At 32.1% G+C, this 18,293-nt stretch overlaps 2 protein-coding genes across 4 annotated transcripts; both read left to right on the top strand.

Moving 5' to 3' along the window:
- Window positions 1–5,299: 5,299 nt before the first annotated feature.
- Window positions 5,300–7,733, top strand: LOC114190918 (protein PSK SIMULATOR 1-like). Of its 2 annotated transcripts, none has more exons than XM_085675758.1 (2): window positions 5,300–5,681; window positions 5,986–7,733. In XM_085675758.1, the coding sequence occupies exon 2, from the start codon at window positions 6,028–6,030 to the stop codon at window positions 7,645–7,647; it is 1,620 nt and encodes a 539-aa protein (XP_085531884.1). In that variant the 5' UTR covers window positions 5,300–5,681; window positions 5,986–6,027; the 3' UTR covers window positions 7,648–7,733. The 2 variants fall into 2 exon arrangements, with proteins under 2 accessions (XP_085531884.1, XP_027935797.1); XM_028079996.2 differs by having other exon boundaries at window positions 5,301–5,681; window positions 5,977–7,733.
- Window positions 7,734–12,679: 4,946 nt separating this feature from the next.
- KDTA (KDO transferase A) lies at window positions 12,680–17,732 on the top strand. Of its 2 annotated transcripts, none has more exons than XM_028079668.2 (11): window positions 12,680–13,039; window positions 13,218–13,260; window positions 14,069–14,191; window positions 14,467–14,586; window positions 14,668–14,746; window positions 14,971–15,047; window positions 15,819–15,884; window positions 16,634–16,724; window positions 16,931–17,050; window positions 17,118–17,188; window positions 17,271–17,732. In XM_028079668.2, exons 1-11 carry the CDS (start codon window positions 12,753–12,755, stop codon window positions 17,466–17,468), a joined length of 1,275 nt encoding a protein of 424 aa, XP_027935469.1. In that variant the 5' UTR covers window positions 12,680–12,752; the 3' UTR covers window positions 17,469–17,732. The 2 variants fall into 2 exon arrangements, with proteins under 2 accessions (XP_027935469.1, XP_027935468.1); XM_028079667.2 differs by having other exon boundaries at window positions 14,971–15,087; window positions 15,787–15,884.
- The last annotated feature ends 561 nt before the right edge of the window (window positions 17,733–18,293 follow it).

Genomic DNA, 18,293 nt, shown 5'->3' with positions numbered 1-18,293 from the left:
TCTGTATTTGGCGGAGTAGGTGAGCGTACTCGCGAAGGAAATGATCTTTATATGGAAATGAAAGAATCTGGAGTAATTAATGAACAAAATATTGCAGAATCCAAAGTAGCTTTAGTATATGGTCAAATGAATGAACCACCCGGAGCTCGTATGAGAGTTGGTTTAACTGCCCTAACTATGGCGGAATATTTTCGAGATGTCAATGAGCAAGATGTACTTCTATTTATCGACAATATCTTCCGCTTCGTTCAAGCAGGATCTGAAGTATCTGCCTTATTGGGTCGAATGCCCTCTGCTGTGGGTTATCAACCCACTCTTAGTACTGAAATGGGTTCTTTACAAGAAAGAATCACTTCTACCAAAGAAGGGTCCATAACTTCTATTCAAGCAGTTTATGTACCTGCCGACGATTTAACTGACCCTGCTCCTGCTACGACATTTGCACATTTAGATGTTACTACTGTACTATCAAGAGGATTAGCCGCCAAAGGTATCTATCCAGCAGTAGATCCTTTAGATTCAACCTCAACTATGCTCCAACCTTGAATCGTTGGTGAAGAACATTATGAGACTGCGCAACGAGTTAAACAAACTTTACAACGTTACAAAGAACTTCAAGACATTATAGCTATCCTTGGCTTGGACGAATTATCCGAAGAAGATCGCTTAACCGTAGCAAGAGCACGAAAAATTGAGCGTTTCTTATCACAACCTTTTTTCGTAGTAGAAGTTTTTACCGGTTCGGCTGGAAAATATGTTGGTCTAGTAGAAACAATTAGAGGGTTTAATTTGATTCTTTCTGGAGAATTAGACGGTCTTCCTGAACAAGCCTTTTATTTGGTAGGTAATATCAATGAAGCTACTGCGAAGGCTACGAACTTAGAAACGGAGAGCAATTTGAAGAAATGACTTTAAATCTTTGTGTATTGACCCCCAATCGAATTGTTTGGGATTCAGAAGTGAAGGAAATCATTTTACTTACTAATAGCGGACAAATTGGAGTATTACCTAATCATGCGCCTATTGCCTTAGCTGTCGATATAGGTATTTTGAGAATACGTCTTAAAGACCAATGGTTAACAATGGCTCTGATGGGGGGTTTGCTAGAATAAATAATAATGAGATAACTGTTTTAGTAAATGATGCAGAAAAGGGTAGTGACATTGATCCACAAGAAGCACAGCAAACTCTTGAAATAGCAGAAACTAATTTGAATAAGGCTGAAGGCAAGAGACAAACAATTGAGGCAAATCTAGCTCTTAGACAAGCTAGAACACGAGTAGAGGCTATCAATGTTATTTCATAACAAGTTGAAATTGATGCGTCCCAATATCCGAAAACAATAAAAAGAAAAAAGAAACAGTCAGAAGAAAAAAGTAAGTAGAAAAGCTTATTAGATACCACAGTCAAAGGTATCTAATAAGTTATAACTATACCTTACCTACTATTGGATTTGAACCAATGACTCCCGCCGTATGAAAGCAATACTCTAACCACTGAGTTAAGTAGATAATTTAGGACTCCTCCTCAAAAAAAAAAAAAGAAGAGTACCCATCTATCAGATTAATTGATTATAAATGTAAAATTACTGATAAGCAATACCAACACCCGTTCAAGGGATTCGATCATGTAATATTCATCTTGACAAGCAATTATCTTCATACTATGATAAAATATGTATAAAAAACACAAGGGTTGTAGCTCAGTTAGGTAGAGCACCTCGTTTACACGAGCGCCAATGCTTTTTTTCAGAGGAGTTCATCTTGTAATTAAAAAAGTTTATCTTATAGTAAGAAATCAGTGTCTTACTCCATTTTAAGGAACAAAACAAGAGAACACTAGCCTGACAAAGGGTTTAGCCATAAAATCGAATCCATAATTGATTTGAGATATTGATAAGGTGAATACCCATTTCTCGTCAATGCTAAACGTAAAGGGTATAGGGACCTAAAAAAGATTATCTTTTCTTCCTATTTTATGAACTTTAAGGTGTATGAAGTGTCATTTCTTATCTTCTATTTTAATTTTAGTAGGTGGATAAAGAGTCCATTTAACTTAAGTTGATCTAGGCCAGAAGCAGACCTACGTCAAGATAATCCTTCTTTGAAACACTTTGGTAGTGCTCTTTGATTGTTATACAAATAAAAAAGAAGAGCATAGGGAATCATCTCTTTATTCTTTATTGTAAAAAAAAAAAGATGGTGGACTAACTAATATTTTTATCAGTTAATGAAAAAGCTCAATGCAAAAAAAAAAAAAATGCATGTTGGGTTTTGAAAACAATTTAAATCATTTAGATAATAATTAGTTTGATCTGTTTTACCGAGAAGGTCTACGGTTCGAGTCCGTATAGCCCTAATATTCCTACAGATACTAATAATATTAATACTATTTTTGATCGAATAGATCTCATTACTAAGACTATTACTAAAAAAAAAACAATTTGTAACTTTCTATTCGAACATATTCATATTCGATAGAATAATATTAATATTAGTATATTCAGCTAGTCTATATATATATATATATATATATATATATATATATATATATATATATATATATATATATATAAAGGGAATTCTCTCTTTTGTGTGCACATTTCATAATTCTAACTTTACCCTTTACAATTTAATTATTTATTAAAAATTTTAAAATTAATGGTTACTTTTATAAAATTTAACAATTATTTACTTATCAACAATTATTTTTCTCATATTTTCTCCATATATTTCACTTTATCTTTTATAAATATAGTTTTATTTTATTTATTAACTTAATAACATTACAATATCATCAATTATTAATATAATTCAAAAAATACGTACACACATGCGCGATAGCACCTGTGTTTACGCTAGTATATATATATATATATATATATATATATGCATGCATATATATATATATATATATATATATATATATATATATATATATATGCATATATATATATATATATATATGCATATATATATATGCATATATATATACGCATATATATATATATATATATGCATATATATATATATATATATATGCATATATATATATATATATATGCATATATATATATGCATATATATATATATATATATATTTATTGTGGCGGAGCTCTTTAGAAGTTGGCGGGAGCACGGCTCCAAATATTTTTCAATTTTTTTTATTCTTTCAATTTTTTTTAAATTACATGTTTAAAATTTTTTAATTTATATTTATATTATTAAATTTTTTAAATGATGTTTATCTTTTTAAGTTAGATAATAATATATTAAATATTTAATAAAAATTAAGTTATGTATTTTTTTTAAAGTATAATATTTAATGTTAATAAATAATAAAATATAAAATTAAATATAATAAAGAAAAGAAATTATTAAGATAATTTTCATTTTATCTCTTATGAGTTTTTCATATGTTGTACTCATCTCTCACTTTTACCTAATTATTTTTATTACTTAAGAAAAAAAAAAAGTTAAACAGAAACTCATTATTTTTATCCTCATTTTTAATCTTTTCTTTCATCTTTAAAGAAAAAAGAAGGTAACTTTCTCTTGTCTCACTTGGTAATGAAATAGCTGTTTAATATTTAGCATTATTTTTTATCTTATGACATTTTGTATATTATTTATTTTTTATGAATATAGAAGAGTAAGTAATGTATTATGTGATTTTTTATAGACAATTTTTAAGTGTAATTGATTATCATAATTTTTCGTAGTAATGTCTCTTAATGTTTGATCAGATTATGATAAAAAAATTAGTATTAAATTTGTTTTTTAAATAGGTATATTGATGAAAAATAAAAGAATAAATTCATTTTTTTAAATTAATAAAAGAAAAGTGAAGATAAAAAAGGACAATATCATTACTCATCGCATAACAATGAAATGAAATGTTTGTGATGACTTTTAAATCGATATGTGCACATTAATAAAAGGCAAAATAAATATTTTGTAGATAATATGGTTATTTATATTGGAAAAATAATAGCTGAAAAATGTAGTTATAAGTTCTAGAATATAAAAAAAATGATGGATAATCTTTAGATATATGTAATTTCTTTTATAGTTATAGCTATACTAAATTATATATTCATTTTTATTGAATTAGTAACAGTAATATTAAATATATAAATTTTAAGTATATTATTTTAGCTTCCCCAAAAATTTTGGTCAAGATCCGTCACTATATATATATATATATATATATATATATATATATATATATATATATATTTATTAGATTTTTTATAGAGGAACTTTTCGAACAGTTTATTAGATTTAATAACTTATATAATGTTTAATAATGTCATGAAATTTAATTATTCATTATATTTAAGAAATACAATTTAGTGTCTTCACGAATTCGACATTAACCTATCAAATTCATATATCATTATATATTATATTCCATAAACGTTACAACTTATAATAATTATAATTATAATGATAATGATATCGTACCGGTCTAAATACTAAAATGGTTTAATGGTTTAATAAGTATGATATATATATATATATATATATATATATATATATATATATATATATATATATATATATATATATATATATATATATATATATATATATAATTGTATTTTAAATTTATTTTATTTGTTGTCATTCTAACGATTCATAACGATTCAGGAAGGTTTATAAATACCTCCCATCACATTAACTAATCTAATTCAATATTTATTCTTTATCATTATACTCACAATTTACTTGACGATCAAGAACTCAGATACAAATCGGTCTCGGATCAATCCGACAAATTTCCAAAAAGAACATATATACTCTAATCTCTTTATTAAATTTATTAATTCAATAATACAAAGATAGCACCAATAATCCACCCATTATGAAATCAAGTGTGCAGTTTATTGCTACTGTTAATTAGGTGTTATATTTTGCAGCCATATATGATAAACTTCATTTGCTTATAATCAAATATCTGGAGTTATTTTCATTTTGAACAAATAAGAATTTGCAAAATATGAGGGGTAAAACAATTAGAGTACTTAACGTAGCTGTTGGATCATTAATACTCTAATATTAGTAAATTTATTTAATGGCATTGCATTGTGGCCAATTCTCTGCAAAGTTGAATATACACTAAATCCAAAAGAGTTTCCCAATCCGAGGCTTAGCATATCACAAACGATTGATCCAACGCAGCATATGCTCCTTAAAGTTCCCTTTCTGTCCCAGGAACAATGAAACAACGACAACAAAAACGTACTCACTCCAACTAGTAGCCGCGTTGAACCAAAATTCTAAATGTTCACGAAGTTCTTCGCTACACTCCAACACCCCAAAAGGCTCACAAGCCGCATCATCACACACAGACACTCTTTTGAACAAGCAATTACCAGACGTAATAAACCACTGAATTGTCACAGTAACGTCACGTTTCCCAATTACACAGACACCCTTGTTCTTTTCTTACCTCGGTTTGATCGGTTTTCCACTCTCTCTCTCTCTCTTTCTCTATGTCATTGTCTTTTTCTTTCGCTTTATCCTTTGTCCATTTTCTTATCCTTTTCTGGTACCTCTACCATCCATTCATTATGGTTTTAGCTGCGTTATTTCAGCTTAGAATATGTTCCACTGTTATCCTTGGCGAGGTTCAGTTTTTTTCTCATTGAACTCAATGCTGCTTCGGACTTGTTGAGGGTATGTTTCTAATATCTTTCTTCACGTGTGTTTTGAATCATTGGTTGAGTTTTGTGAGCCGTTGGAAATCCTTTGTTTTTACTGTAGTGAAAGTTGTATATTCATCAGAATTCACTTGTTAACTTACATGATTGAGTTACACCGAGTTTGAACTCAAATTTTGAAATATCAGAAACTTTCTTCTCGAAGACTAAAACTTGTTGCTGTTGGTCACTAGTTATTTAGTGATTATATGCCAATTTGGTGTCTTCAACGGGTTTTGAGTTGATAACTAGTGTTTTTGTGTTTGATAAAGTCTAAACAGGATAGGGGTATCTGTTGACCGTTGAGGGTGCTAATTAGAACTATGGTGGGTGAAGCAGTGAATGGGAGATGGCTCAGTGGTCTGTTACCAGTCTCACGCAAGAGTGCATCAGATGGCAAGGAAGTGATTGGGATTTTGGCGTTTGAGGTTGCTGGTTTGATGTCTAAGGTGGTTAGTTTATGGCATTCTTTGAGTAACAGGGAGATAATGATTACGAAGGAATGGATAGTGAAATCGGTTGGGGTGAAAATGCTGGTGTCTGATGATGAAGATTTCTTGATGGAACTGGCATTGAGTGAGATACTCAATAACTTTGAGTCTCTCGCTTGGTCTGTGGCCAGGTTGAGTAAAAGGTGCAAGGATCCAGGGTATCATGGTTATGAACATTTTCTTCACAACCCTGCTCAACATTATGTTCATTGGTCTGGGTGGGAATATGCATGGAAAAAGATGGAGAGGAAAGTGAAGAAAATGGATAGATTTGTTGCTGCTATGTCACTACTGTCACAAGAGCTTGAGGTATTAGCTGAGAGAGAACAAACTTTCAGGAGAATGAAGGCGAATCGCCAGCTTCATGGGGGGAAACTGAAACTGCTTGAGTTTCACAAGAGGGTCATGTGGCAGCGACAGCAAGTGAAAACTCTGAGAGACATGTCTCCGTGGAACAGAAGTCATGACTATGTGGTCCGGTTATTGGCAAGATCATTGTTCACAATTCTTGAGAGAATCATCCTTGTCTTTGGGCATAGTCCTATACCTATGGAAAACCAGGAAAATGAATCCCTTACTCGCAGCCATTCCTTCTCTTCTCTTATGCATTCTTCTAAGACTGATTCACGAGGATTCAGTTCACAACGTTTTGAGAGCAACAGCAAGCAAGGGTTTGAAGTGAACAAAACCAAGAACAAGAGCAATAGAAAGAAGAAAAAGCATCAAGTAGTGCTTCATTCAGAAAGCAAGCAGTTCAAAAATATTGGGCCATTCATAGGTTGCATGTCAGTTGAAAATAATTCTCCTGTGGCAAAGACTTGTATGACAAGTAATGTGAAGAACATTGAGGATAAAAAATCTCTGAGATGCAGAAGAAGAATTTATTTTAAGCTATATATGAAGGATCGGTTAAGGGCAGGTGAATGTACCCTTGGTTTTGCAGCTTTAGCTCTTCATTACGCAAATGTGATTGTGCTGATAGAGAAGATGGCATCAGCACCACACCTCATTGATCATGAAACAAGAGATGATTTGTATGACATGTTACCAGCCACTATAAGAAGCGCTCTGAGGAGTAAGCTTAAGTGGTATGCAAAGAGCACGCGTGCTTCTTTTCATGAAACTGGTGTTGCAGTGGAATGGAGTTTGGTGGTTTCACATATATTGGAATGGTTGGCTCCTCTGGCACATAACATGATAAAGTGGTATTCTGAGAGGAATTTCGAGAGGGAGCAATCTGGTTGCAAAGCAAACGTTTTGCTTGTGCAAACTCTTTACTTTGCAGACCAAGCAAAAGCTGAAGCTGCAATGGTTGAACTCCTTGTTGGTCTTCACTATGTGTGCAGGATTCATGGAGAGGCTCGCTTGAGAGCGGCACGGGAATCTGCAGGGTCTAGAGTTTTTAGTAGTGATCGTTTAAAAAAGAATGAGTTGTACAATAGATGTTTTTAGGCCACAGAACATTGCCAATGTGAATGTTACCTATTGTGTACAGTTATCATTTTCTAATGTAGCGTCTTCCCAGAAGTATGATAACACTTTTCATGTGTCAATAAGCAGAGAATCACATCAACCTGATTCTGAGTTGCATTTAGCTACCGTTGTTAGGTCAAAACCCAATATTGTCAAATGTGCAAATGTTTTGCGAATACTGAATCATCGCAGTTGAATCGCACCAAACAAAATAAAACCACTGTTACACTGTACCTCAACTTAGACTTGGATGAACGCATGACACACAACACAACAGACACGGTTGGAAATCTAATATTTAATGATGTTGATGTGGTAATATCATCTCCAATCTGTATCATATTATATTATAATTTTTTATTTTTTTTATTTTGTGTGGATACGTTTTGAAAATTTTTTATATTTTTATTTTATTAATGAAAGATTCTATAAAGTTTCTGCTAAAGTAATTTATTTATGTTTTAATTTTTAAAATTCTAATTTTTAATTTATGCCTAAAGTCTTATTTACCACTTTAGTCTTAAATTTCATATCACGTTAGTATAATAAAGTTGAGTGTTTACAAGCTTGTGACTTTAATCAAAGGAAAGGGTCAATAATATTTTGATATCTTCATAAATTTTTACAATTGCTTCATACTAATTATTTTACTTTTTTTTTATGAATGTCTTGTTGTAACACAACTTTGTGTACTTTGAGAATATTTACTAGTTTCTTCTAAAGAAATATTTTTTTAAAAATAACTTTAAGTCTAATTTAACTTGCAGTCAATTTCATCTGGTTGTTTAGACAATTGTAATATTGTTATTAAATGATTTAGATATATGAAAGAATTCGAACTTATCACCCCTGCAATTTTTTTTTAAATCACATTAGGATTTTTGATTCAGTGTTAACAAACCTTTGAAAAAGTATATATAGATGTACAAACAGGACGGTTGGCAATCGTCTTAAGCAACGCATTTTCATTAAACGGATGAATTGTCTTAAAGTCATCAATAGACATGATTATTTCTTCGTCTACACAATTTATTTATTTATTTTTTGAAATCTTAAGTTTATCAAGTTATTATGATTAGAAGAAAAGTTTGAAAAAAAGGTTTGGCCATGTACCTTGCATTTATCATAGATTCTCCTTATTCCTATGTAAGGATAATTCTTTTGGGTTGTTATGCCTAAATTATTGAGGACATACTCAAAAGAATATAAAGGTAGTTCACTTTTGTGTCCTCGATTAATTATTATGTCATAGTCCAGTAGTTGTTGTATGGACAACACAAACAATTTATTTCTCTGAATTTTGTTGATGCCTTCAACAGCTGCAAGAGCTACAAACGCCCAACAACATGTAAGAAAGAACATACAAATCACTTTACATGCAAAAAAGGTTGGAATGTTAAATGAATATAATGTCATATTGTTGCAGGTTGCACAATTATCCCATGGCAGAAGTCATGTGGATCATGTCACAATTCAAGAATGGGATTCCTTGTAGCACAATTTCTAAGGCGGAGATTGTTGCAGGTGGCATCAATTGTTTTGTGGTGGAGGCTAAGTGGGTCAAGTCATAATCGAACCATGACACTTGGGTTGTTACGTTCTTAAATAAAAGGAGTTGCACCCTAACTAATAGCTATAACTTTTGGCCTAGTGGTAAGTGCTCAATCCTACAATTGGTATTAGAGTCAAGGTCACGAGTTCAATTCCTAGTTAGCAATTGTTACGCATTTGACAAATTTTCTAATTCTGATAGGAGAATGCTTATGTACTTTATTAATCTAGAATGTAATGGTGCGTATCAAGTTGTAGCTTACATGTGGTCTTCGTGTTTTAGGAAAACTTCAAAGGCTTTTTTCAACATCATGATATCTCTCTTAGTTTTTTCCTAATGAGTCTAACTCATTTAGGACGGTTTGAAACTAATTGAACATGATGTTTTCACCATCTTTCATACTAAACAAGTTGTAGTGGCAAGACAAGAGAATAAGATTGTTTCTCTTGACTTCAATGGATCGTTAACAGGAGATGGCAAGAATGTTCCACATCTCTTTAACACCTTTAATAGTGTGTACCTTACAATATTTATCCTCAAATATTATACACGAGAGCATTTCTAGAATATACATTTATCTAATACTTGTATTTTAACTCATCTATCCAAATATGTCTAGGTAAGGGTTTTTTATTCATGTGACATGGAATGTAGTTTTCATTATCCAACTAACATGTTGATAGAAGTGGCTGAAGGATGTGAGAGACCTAAAGCAAACTTAAAAACAAGATCTTGTTATAAGTCATCTAATGAATAAGAATAATACAAAAGATTTATAAGTCTTCCTCAAAGCTTCATCTATGTCCAATTCTCCTTTATGAAACTATTATAGGCTTCCATTAATTACAAAGTAAGTAAATAGGTCACTTGGCACCACTTTTAATCTAATACCTCAAGGCTCTGGGTTTATGAGTCTTTTTTTTTCTTATATGGTGTTTAAATTTGTCATTTCTATCCAATGTGGGACTTAGATGCATACTTGAATTATTTTTAACAATCTTTCCCTCAAGAGTAAGTCCATTTCATATAATATATTCTCCTTCAAGTACATGTGACTTTCACTTAAATAGTTGTCATTATGGTTGTGGTGTTATTGTCTTGTTATTATTATCACAACGGTCTAAGCCAATCACCAAGACGAACCTTCGACTTTGATATCACATATGAGTCTATTTTTGAGAGGAGTTTTATAAGGGAGAGATTACATAAATGTGACTTGAACCCAACCCGCATAAGTGATTTTAGCGAGCCAAAAAAATCGAACCCAGCCCGACCCACCACGGGTTAGCAGGTTAAACAGGTTGGCTCATGGGTTCACTTAATTAAAAAAATACAATTTTTTTTTATTTTATTTTAAATCAAAACTAAATTATAATTCTAATTAAAATCTAAATAAACTTTAATACAATCCAAATACAAACCGAAATAAAAAAAAATACAAATTATTTATGTGTTAGTTAAAAAAAAAACCTAACATGACCCAAATGTAAAACCCAACTTAATAAAAAACACTTGTGTAACCCTTTTATCTGCAGGTTGGTGAGCCAACCCGACACGGGTTCAACCCGGATGAGCCGGGTCAAAAATCAACCCGTATTGAAATTTGTAAAAAAATTTCAACCTAACCCGACCCGAACCCGTGGTGAGCCGAGTTGAGTCGTGGGTTCCAACTTATTTTGACAGTTCTAACCTAAATTGTTATTTTGATTATAATGTAGTTATGTTATGTTGTTGTCACAACGATCTAAGCTGATTACCAAGAGGAACCATGAGCTTTTATACCACTGATTAAATAAACAAAATCATTTAAATATACTCAATTTATTATAGAATGATATAATTTTTTGTTGCCTTTACTTGTTGTTTAAGTAAAATAATGTAATTACAATCAAAAGTTAATTTATTAACTAAAAATAAGATTAATTACATTATATTTTTTATTAACTAGACCGACCGGTCATTTGTTTTTATTCAAGTATATTTTTTTAAAAAACATAATTACTTATTAATTTTATTAAAAGATATAAATATAAATACATAAATATTTAACACACTATCGTAATAAAAATAAATTTTTATAAACCATTTCAATTATGATTTATATTCATTACCATAATTTTTTAAGTAAAAAGAATGCTTTAATATTATTAATCTATTGTAAAATTAGAGCAGGTGAATTTTAATTCATATAAGTAAGAGAGTCTTCTCATGCAAAACAATGTGACAAATTTTAAGGTACAAACTAATAATCGAAAGAACGTAAAAGAACAAAAACTAGCTAAATAATTGAGACATAGTCTTGATCACTTATTTTGATGGTGTTTTGAGTATTTAAGTAAGGGTTAACGTTCCGCTTATGATGCATACTACATATAAATCTCGAATTTTATTGAAGAACTACTTAGATAATCTCTATCAATAAAAAAACATTTTCAGAAATTGAAATAAAAATCACTTCAAATACAAATTTACTAAAAATCCAAACCATGAAAATTAAGGTTTTTTATTTTATTTAAACACATAACCAAGCAAATATTATCATAGCATATATCCAATATCTTGAACAAAACAAAGCATATATTATCATAGTAAAAGTTCTAAAAAATTATTTCATGCATGTCAATAATAACAAGATAACATCACAAGGATGTTACATCGCTACATTGCACAAAGCAACAAATTCTTGATTTCACACACAATAAAATATTTACTTCAATAAATCATGGAAGATATCTTTAATTTTGTTGCATATTGTTCAACCTAGTGCATTTATCACTTTACATATTAACATAAGTTTAAAATTTGATTGGGTAATCTTATAGTATGTATAAAAATATTTCTTGTTAAATGTTTCCTTTCATGGAATGCTTGCCATGGCCCGGTTCCTGAGAAGCTTCATTTTTTAAGTATAGATTATTAATGAATTGTCTTTGTAAGCATTTAACATACGAATTTGAGATCAATGAGTTTATTTTTTAATATAGTTGTGTCATATTAAACGAGAAGGAAAAAATGTAGTAAACCAGTTGAAGAAAAATAATAAGAAAATTAATAATACAATTCTTGAAAATTATTTTTTACAATTCAATGAATTAAAGTATCTATTAATTTAGTTTTCTATTTCTCAACCAATTCAACGTATGGTGTAACGGTGGCGTAAAAAAAAGTAGGGCCAAAATTATGCATTTAGCAAAATGAAATGGCCAAAATTGAATAGAAAAGTCTAGGACTAAAATGACAAATTTTGAAAAAACATAGGGATCAAAAATTATAAATAAGCCTAAATATTATGATTTGAATAAAAATTAATTATTAAATTTAAATTGATTAAATTTCTCAGTCATCAAATCAGTTATTTTTTTTAAAGACATATTAGAAAAGTGTAGTTGTCATTTTCGATTGAACGGCCCACAAGAGAAGGCCCACTTTATTTGTAATTGGGGCAGTAGGCCCATACGGAGGTGGGTGGTGGTTGGGCGGGCTCACACTCTGGTGTGAAGTGGCAGAAGGTGGCGCGGAAGAGAATTGAACGATGAAGAAGGGGTTGGTGGTGTACAAGCTATACAGAGCCCTGAGCTACGGCGTCTCGCCGTTAATCCGCCTCCACCTGCGGTGGCGCAGGTTTCTCGGCCTAGAACACCCTCACCGGTGGCCGGAGCGCCTCGGCCACCCTTCTCAGCCTCGGCGACCGGGCCCACTCCTCTGGTTCCATGCCGTTTCCTTAGGCGAAGGAATGATCGCCATTCCCGTAATCAAACACTGCATTCGAAAAATGCCTCATTTGAACGTGCTCTTGACCATCACCACTATGTCTGCTTTGTAAGACTCTCAAATTCGCACTATAATTCCTTGCTCCGAATTTCTGAACACTAGAAGCTGTAGTTCAAAGTTCAAACGGTTTATATGTTTTCCGAATCCTTTTTCTGAAAAGAGAATCAGACACTATTGAACTCATTTGTGACGTTGTTCTTATTTTTTCGTTTTTGGTTTAACGCAGTGAAGTACTAAGCAAGTCGCTTCCGAGTGAAATAATTTTGCAGGTGTGTTGATTGAGTAATTTCTCTATCCGCTTGCATCTTTTCTCAAAATAAGTTAAGAAATGCCTAAAATACTATTTTAACATATAACCTTTACTTTACCTACACTAGTTAAATAAGAAGGCTCTTGTGTTTTTGTCACTAGCAGGCAATAAATTGGTGTATCAAAAAATGTATTATTACTCATTGGCATTCCTCAATTAGGTTTATTGCCTAGGTCATTTTCGTGATGCGCTCATGCAGGAAAGCTATTGCATAAAACTGTTGCCTTTACTGAGTCTGATCATTTTTCAGCAGTAAATCTTGTAGTTATGAGGATGACGTGCTGTTATTTCTTATAATGAGAAATTACTGGTTTTTGTGTTAATTGGTGGGCATACAACTCATAAGGATGGTGCAGTCATTTCTTAATTTTTGAAAACGCGGATTGGCAATAGCTATGCATCTTTTCCAAAATAAATTTATTTCTGAAAAGAATTGAAAAAGAGAAATGTTTTTGTTTCTTAAGGCAATTTATTTCTTCAATGGTTGTTTAAAACTGAATTTGTTATCATGTTTTCAACCGATCTCTAGGCTCTTAGGGCCGTATATCTTGCTTCAGGATAAATGATCAAGCACGCACACATACCCTTGAAATGGAATTCTGGGTTGACTTTTGTATTCTAGCTTGCTTGTTATTTACTTACCATTTCTTTATCAGTTTGAACGGAGGCTTAACATATTTTTCAGTTATGGGTGGCCTACATTTTTTGAATTTTAGATGACGCTTAACACAATTGTTTTGGTTTGCTGAAACTTTCAAATTTGGCAGTTTTCGCCTGTTGATACCCCTACTTCCATCCATTCTTTCCTTGATTATTGGAAACCAAACGCTATTGTGCTAATGGAAAGTGAACTCTGGCCAAATCTTATCATGGATGCTTCTAGAAATGGTGTAAGTCATTCTTTCTCATTAGTTTGTGAACTACATCCATCTTTAGAGCATGTAAGGGAGGGAAAGATAGTCGAATGTTCACTTCATGCATCTGAACTGAAACAAGATAATGTAGTACATAAGCTAGCAATAGTTGAGGCTGACCTTTTTAATTTTAAATGGTAAGCCATTTAATTTCTTTGTTCATACATCTGCTTCATTTATGTGTGTTGGACGTGCGTCATATCAATTGATTATATTGATTCTAACATGTTATAACACATTACTTGCATCAGATAACACTGGCGCTTTTAAATGCTCGGATGTCTGAGAAGTCCTTTAAATATTGGTCAGGATCAGTGCTTCTACCATTAATTTCATTGATGTTATCAAAGTTTTCATTGATTGTCCCGTTGGTACGATCTCCTGGATCTTTTTACCTTCTCAGTAGTTCAAGTCTTTTATTATGCCACCATTGAATATTTTGAATGTCATAGAGTACAGAGCAGGGTATCCGGTTACAGCTGCTACAGGCCCCTCCTTATATCATTAACTTTTCTGGTGATTTAAAATATGGTATGCCATTTCTTTTATTTACTTAATATTTAAACTAAATGAAAGTAGCTGTTCTTTTAAAACAAAAGTAGCTGTTTAGCTCACAGCCATGTTGTTGCCGCTATGTTTACAAATGTAGTTATAGAAACTGAAAATTTTTTGTTCTTGGTTCTTCTTGGAATGTTGAATTTTCGAAGTGATAAAGTGCTCTGTACTAAGCTCATCTTATCATTCTTTTCATTCAGTAATAGAAGATTTTGGAGTCAACGAAAGAGGCCGAAATAATATAGAAAATCTCAGAGTACAGCTTACTGAAAAGCAGGTTTGGATGGCTTCTTCCATTCATAGGGGAGAAGAAGAAAGTCAGTTCCATCTTCTATACCTCTGGCATTATTTTGCAAATACTTATTTGTTCTTTGGATCCACCTGATTAGTTTGCTTAACATAAAAAAAAAATGGGAGGGAAGCAATTGACACAATGTAGGTGGTTTGATTGTTCGGAGATTTGGTGTACACTACTCAGTAAAGATGTTAACATTTTATGTTTTGACAATGCTGGCCTTGAGTTATGAAAAAGTCTTTTTCTAACAAACATTTTATGTTTGTTGCTTGGAGCCACCTGATTAGTTTGCTTAACATGAAAAAAAGGGAAGCCAATAATATGAGAAAATTGACACAATGTAGGTGGTTTAATTGTTCTGAGATTTATTGCACAGTCAGTAAAGATGTTAACATTTTATGTTTTGTAAATGTTGGCCAAGTTACATATATTTTTTTTCTAACATAGCACATTCTATTTTCCTTTTTTTCCCCTAAATTGGCAATTCAAAGAAATATGATATGTTATTGTTTTTGTCTCATTTTGTTTGATTATTAGATTCATGCAATTGATTTTTTTTTTTTAAGTTTCTAGTGCTAGAATGTATGTTTCTTGTCTTTTACATATTGTCCTACTTATTAGTTTCAAGAATACTTTATAATTAGATGAAATTAGTTTGCCACACTCCTTAATTTTATACTCTTTTCTTTAATATGTCTAGATTTGATTCCTTTCTCTGCAGTAATATTAGGTGTTCACTTTGCCCTTATGCAGCAACAACCTAACATACTGACTATTATTGTCCCTCGGCATCTACAACAAGGAAGAGAGATTGCCAGAGTAAGCTTTTATCCTATATCCTTTGAAAACATGTTCTTTTGGTTCAATGGCTATCTCCCACAGGAAGAACTTGTAACCAAGACAGTCTGATACTGTTAACGAAACCACCTAATAAGATGTATATTAGGAAATGGCAGAGGGGAATTGAATACTTAATGTAACAGATTTCGTGTGCAGCAATCAATGATTTATAGAAGGAAACAATTGAGTGATTTTTAGGAGGATTTATAAAGGAATCAAGGGAGGAAGTTGACTCGTAGAACTATAGGAAAGGAAGCAGTTGAAGAATAATGCGGAAAAGTTACCACCCCAGTTTTGGGTGTTTTGATCCAGTTACTAACAGATACTAAATGTTAGTAACTCCCCTGCCTGGCAGAAACTCAAACCGTTGTTCACTAGTTTGCAAGGCACCAGTCCCTACTGCCAGCCCAAACACGTGTTAGTGTTTTTGGGCTTTCGTACATTGAGAAATGTAACTTTCATTTTCAAGAGGTTTTCTTAGAATTTTTTTCCTTGGCTTGTTTTTTTGAAGTGAAGAGAATCTTAAATATAGGTTAACGAATTACCAAAATTATTGTGTTTACGTATGGATGTGCTCGTATCAAATGACAATCAGTCTATACATCTCCTTTTAGAGTAATTTGCATTCAACAAAAATGATACTCATTCAAAAATTATTCTGAATTCTAAGCACTTTTACGTTTCTACCATCTCTGAAATTCATGGTATTTCTGTTTGATTTAGTGCAGAAATTGGAGAAAGAAGGACAAAATGTGATTTTGAGGTCTCAATGTGAGAAGTTTAAGCCCGGAACTAACATTTATGTGGTAGACACATTGGGTACAACTTCTTTTCTTGACTGACATGAAATGCGTCATGCATGAAAATATACTTTTGCTGAGAATTGAGACCAGAGAATTTCTAGAGCTGCTGAGTTTAACAGGCCTTTACTAATTATTAGAAAATGGGTACCTTCTAGGATTAGAATGATTAGGGTTAATAGGGACATCATCATGATACTCACTGTCATCCATCTTCTATGGTAGGTGAATTAAGACAATTGTACACATTAACACCAATAGCTGTGATTGGGGGTTCATTACTTCCTGGTTTATCTGGCCATAACATCTCAGAAGCTGCTGCAGCTGGATGTGCTGTTCTGACAGGTGCATGTTAATGCAATTCTCAAATCTCAGCATATTATGTGTATTTGGAACTCATAATTTATTTCAGGTTGTCACGTTGGGCATTTCTCCCACATGGTACTGGAAATGCAACGATCAAATCCTTTGTCAGTTCTTCAGGTGAGGTGACAACTCATAATTAATCAACATTGTTCTTCAGCATAAAATGTTCTTAGTGTTCTCTGTGGTCGTTTTCTTCTAGGTTTCTGGTAAACCGGAGCTTGAAAAGGCTCTCCTTGAGCTCTTCACCAATGCAACACTTCTGGAAGAACGTGGAAGAGCCTCTAAGGAAGTGTTTTGCAGTTTGTCATGTGGCATTGTTGAGAAAACATGGAGTTTGCTAAATTTTCATATTTTTGGTAGATTCTCTGCAGAGGAATCCAAGAGTCTAAGACTATGAGAAATGAAGTTTCATATTCTCAACCAATTTTCTTTCGGACAGAAACCATTTATTGGATTCATTTACCGAGCGATAGAAGGCAGAAGCACACTCAAGTTGCAACCCCATTTCACATTGATGGTTGTCTGAATATAGACAAAATCAAGTAAAATAAAATGTTTATTTTATATTAAAGAAATGCTGTAAATTAATTTTATGTATTACTTTAACATCAATCTTGTTTCCTATTATTGGCTTTAAAGCTTGAAGAGTGTAGTTGCCATATGCTTCTGTTTTTCAAGAACAAGAATAATGGTTTATGAGCTCACATGAACACTAACCTATCTGTAGGCTCTTATAGGTTTGTTGGTGGGTTTGAATTCTTGTTGACTCGTGCTAGAAAATTGCAATTAATCATTTAGCTCGTCACAATCAACTTAAAATACATTTATTGTTCGATTAAATAACAATTATGAATCACAAGTTCACAGCAAGACGGTTAAAAATATCTGAAATATTATTTTCTTGACCAAAAGGAGTGCTGATTCTTTCAGAAGTAATTTTCTTGACGTTTTGGACATCTGGTGAGGATATAATACAATAATTTGGCCGATTTGAAGTATCCAAATTCGTGCTTTGAGTCAACTGTCGATCAATTAATGATTTCTGTCATCATTTAGGAATTTGCTGGTGGTTTTCCTTCTTCCTTTTTCCTTTTTCGGCATAAAGACTATCACTAATTCTACTATATCGAACCGTAATTTGGATGTATACGTGCATCATCAAATATCACACATATCATGTATAAAAAAGGAGAAATATAAACACGTGCATCATAGTAACGTG

This window comes from Vigna unguiculata, chromosome 7 (assembly GCF_037176805.1).
Source record: "Vigna unguiculata cultivar grain cowpea cultivar isolate G323 ecotype 2 chromosome 7, ASM3717680v1, whole genome shotgun sequence".
NCBI classification, from domain to species: domain Eukaryota; kingdom Viridiplantae; phylum Streptophyta; class Magnoliopsida; order Fabales; family Fabaceae; genus Vigna; species Vigna unguiculata.
Note: the sequence above shows the minus strand (reverse complement) of the source record. Positions and strands in the feature narration are given on the sequence as shown.

Excerpts from the sequence above, each read along its gene's own strand:
- LOC114190918 (XM_085675758.1), top strand. The coding sequence starts at position 6,028 with ATGGTGGGTGAAGCAGTGAATGGGAGATGGCTCAGTGGTCTGTTACCA.
- KDTA (XM_028079667.2), top strand. The coding sequence starts at position 12,753 with ATGAAGAAGGGGTTGGTGGTGTACAAGCTATACAGAGCCCTGAGCTAC. Across the intron at positions 14,587-14,667 it reads TTTCATTGATTGTCCCGTTG|AGTACAGAGCAGGGTATCCG; the intron begins GTACGATCTCCT and ends TGAATGTCATAG. Across the intron at positions 14,747-14,970 it reads TTCTGGTGATTTAAAATATG|TAATAGAAGATTTTGGAGTC; the intron begins GTATGCCATTTC and ends CTTTTCATTCAG.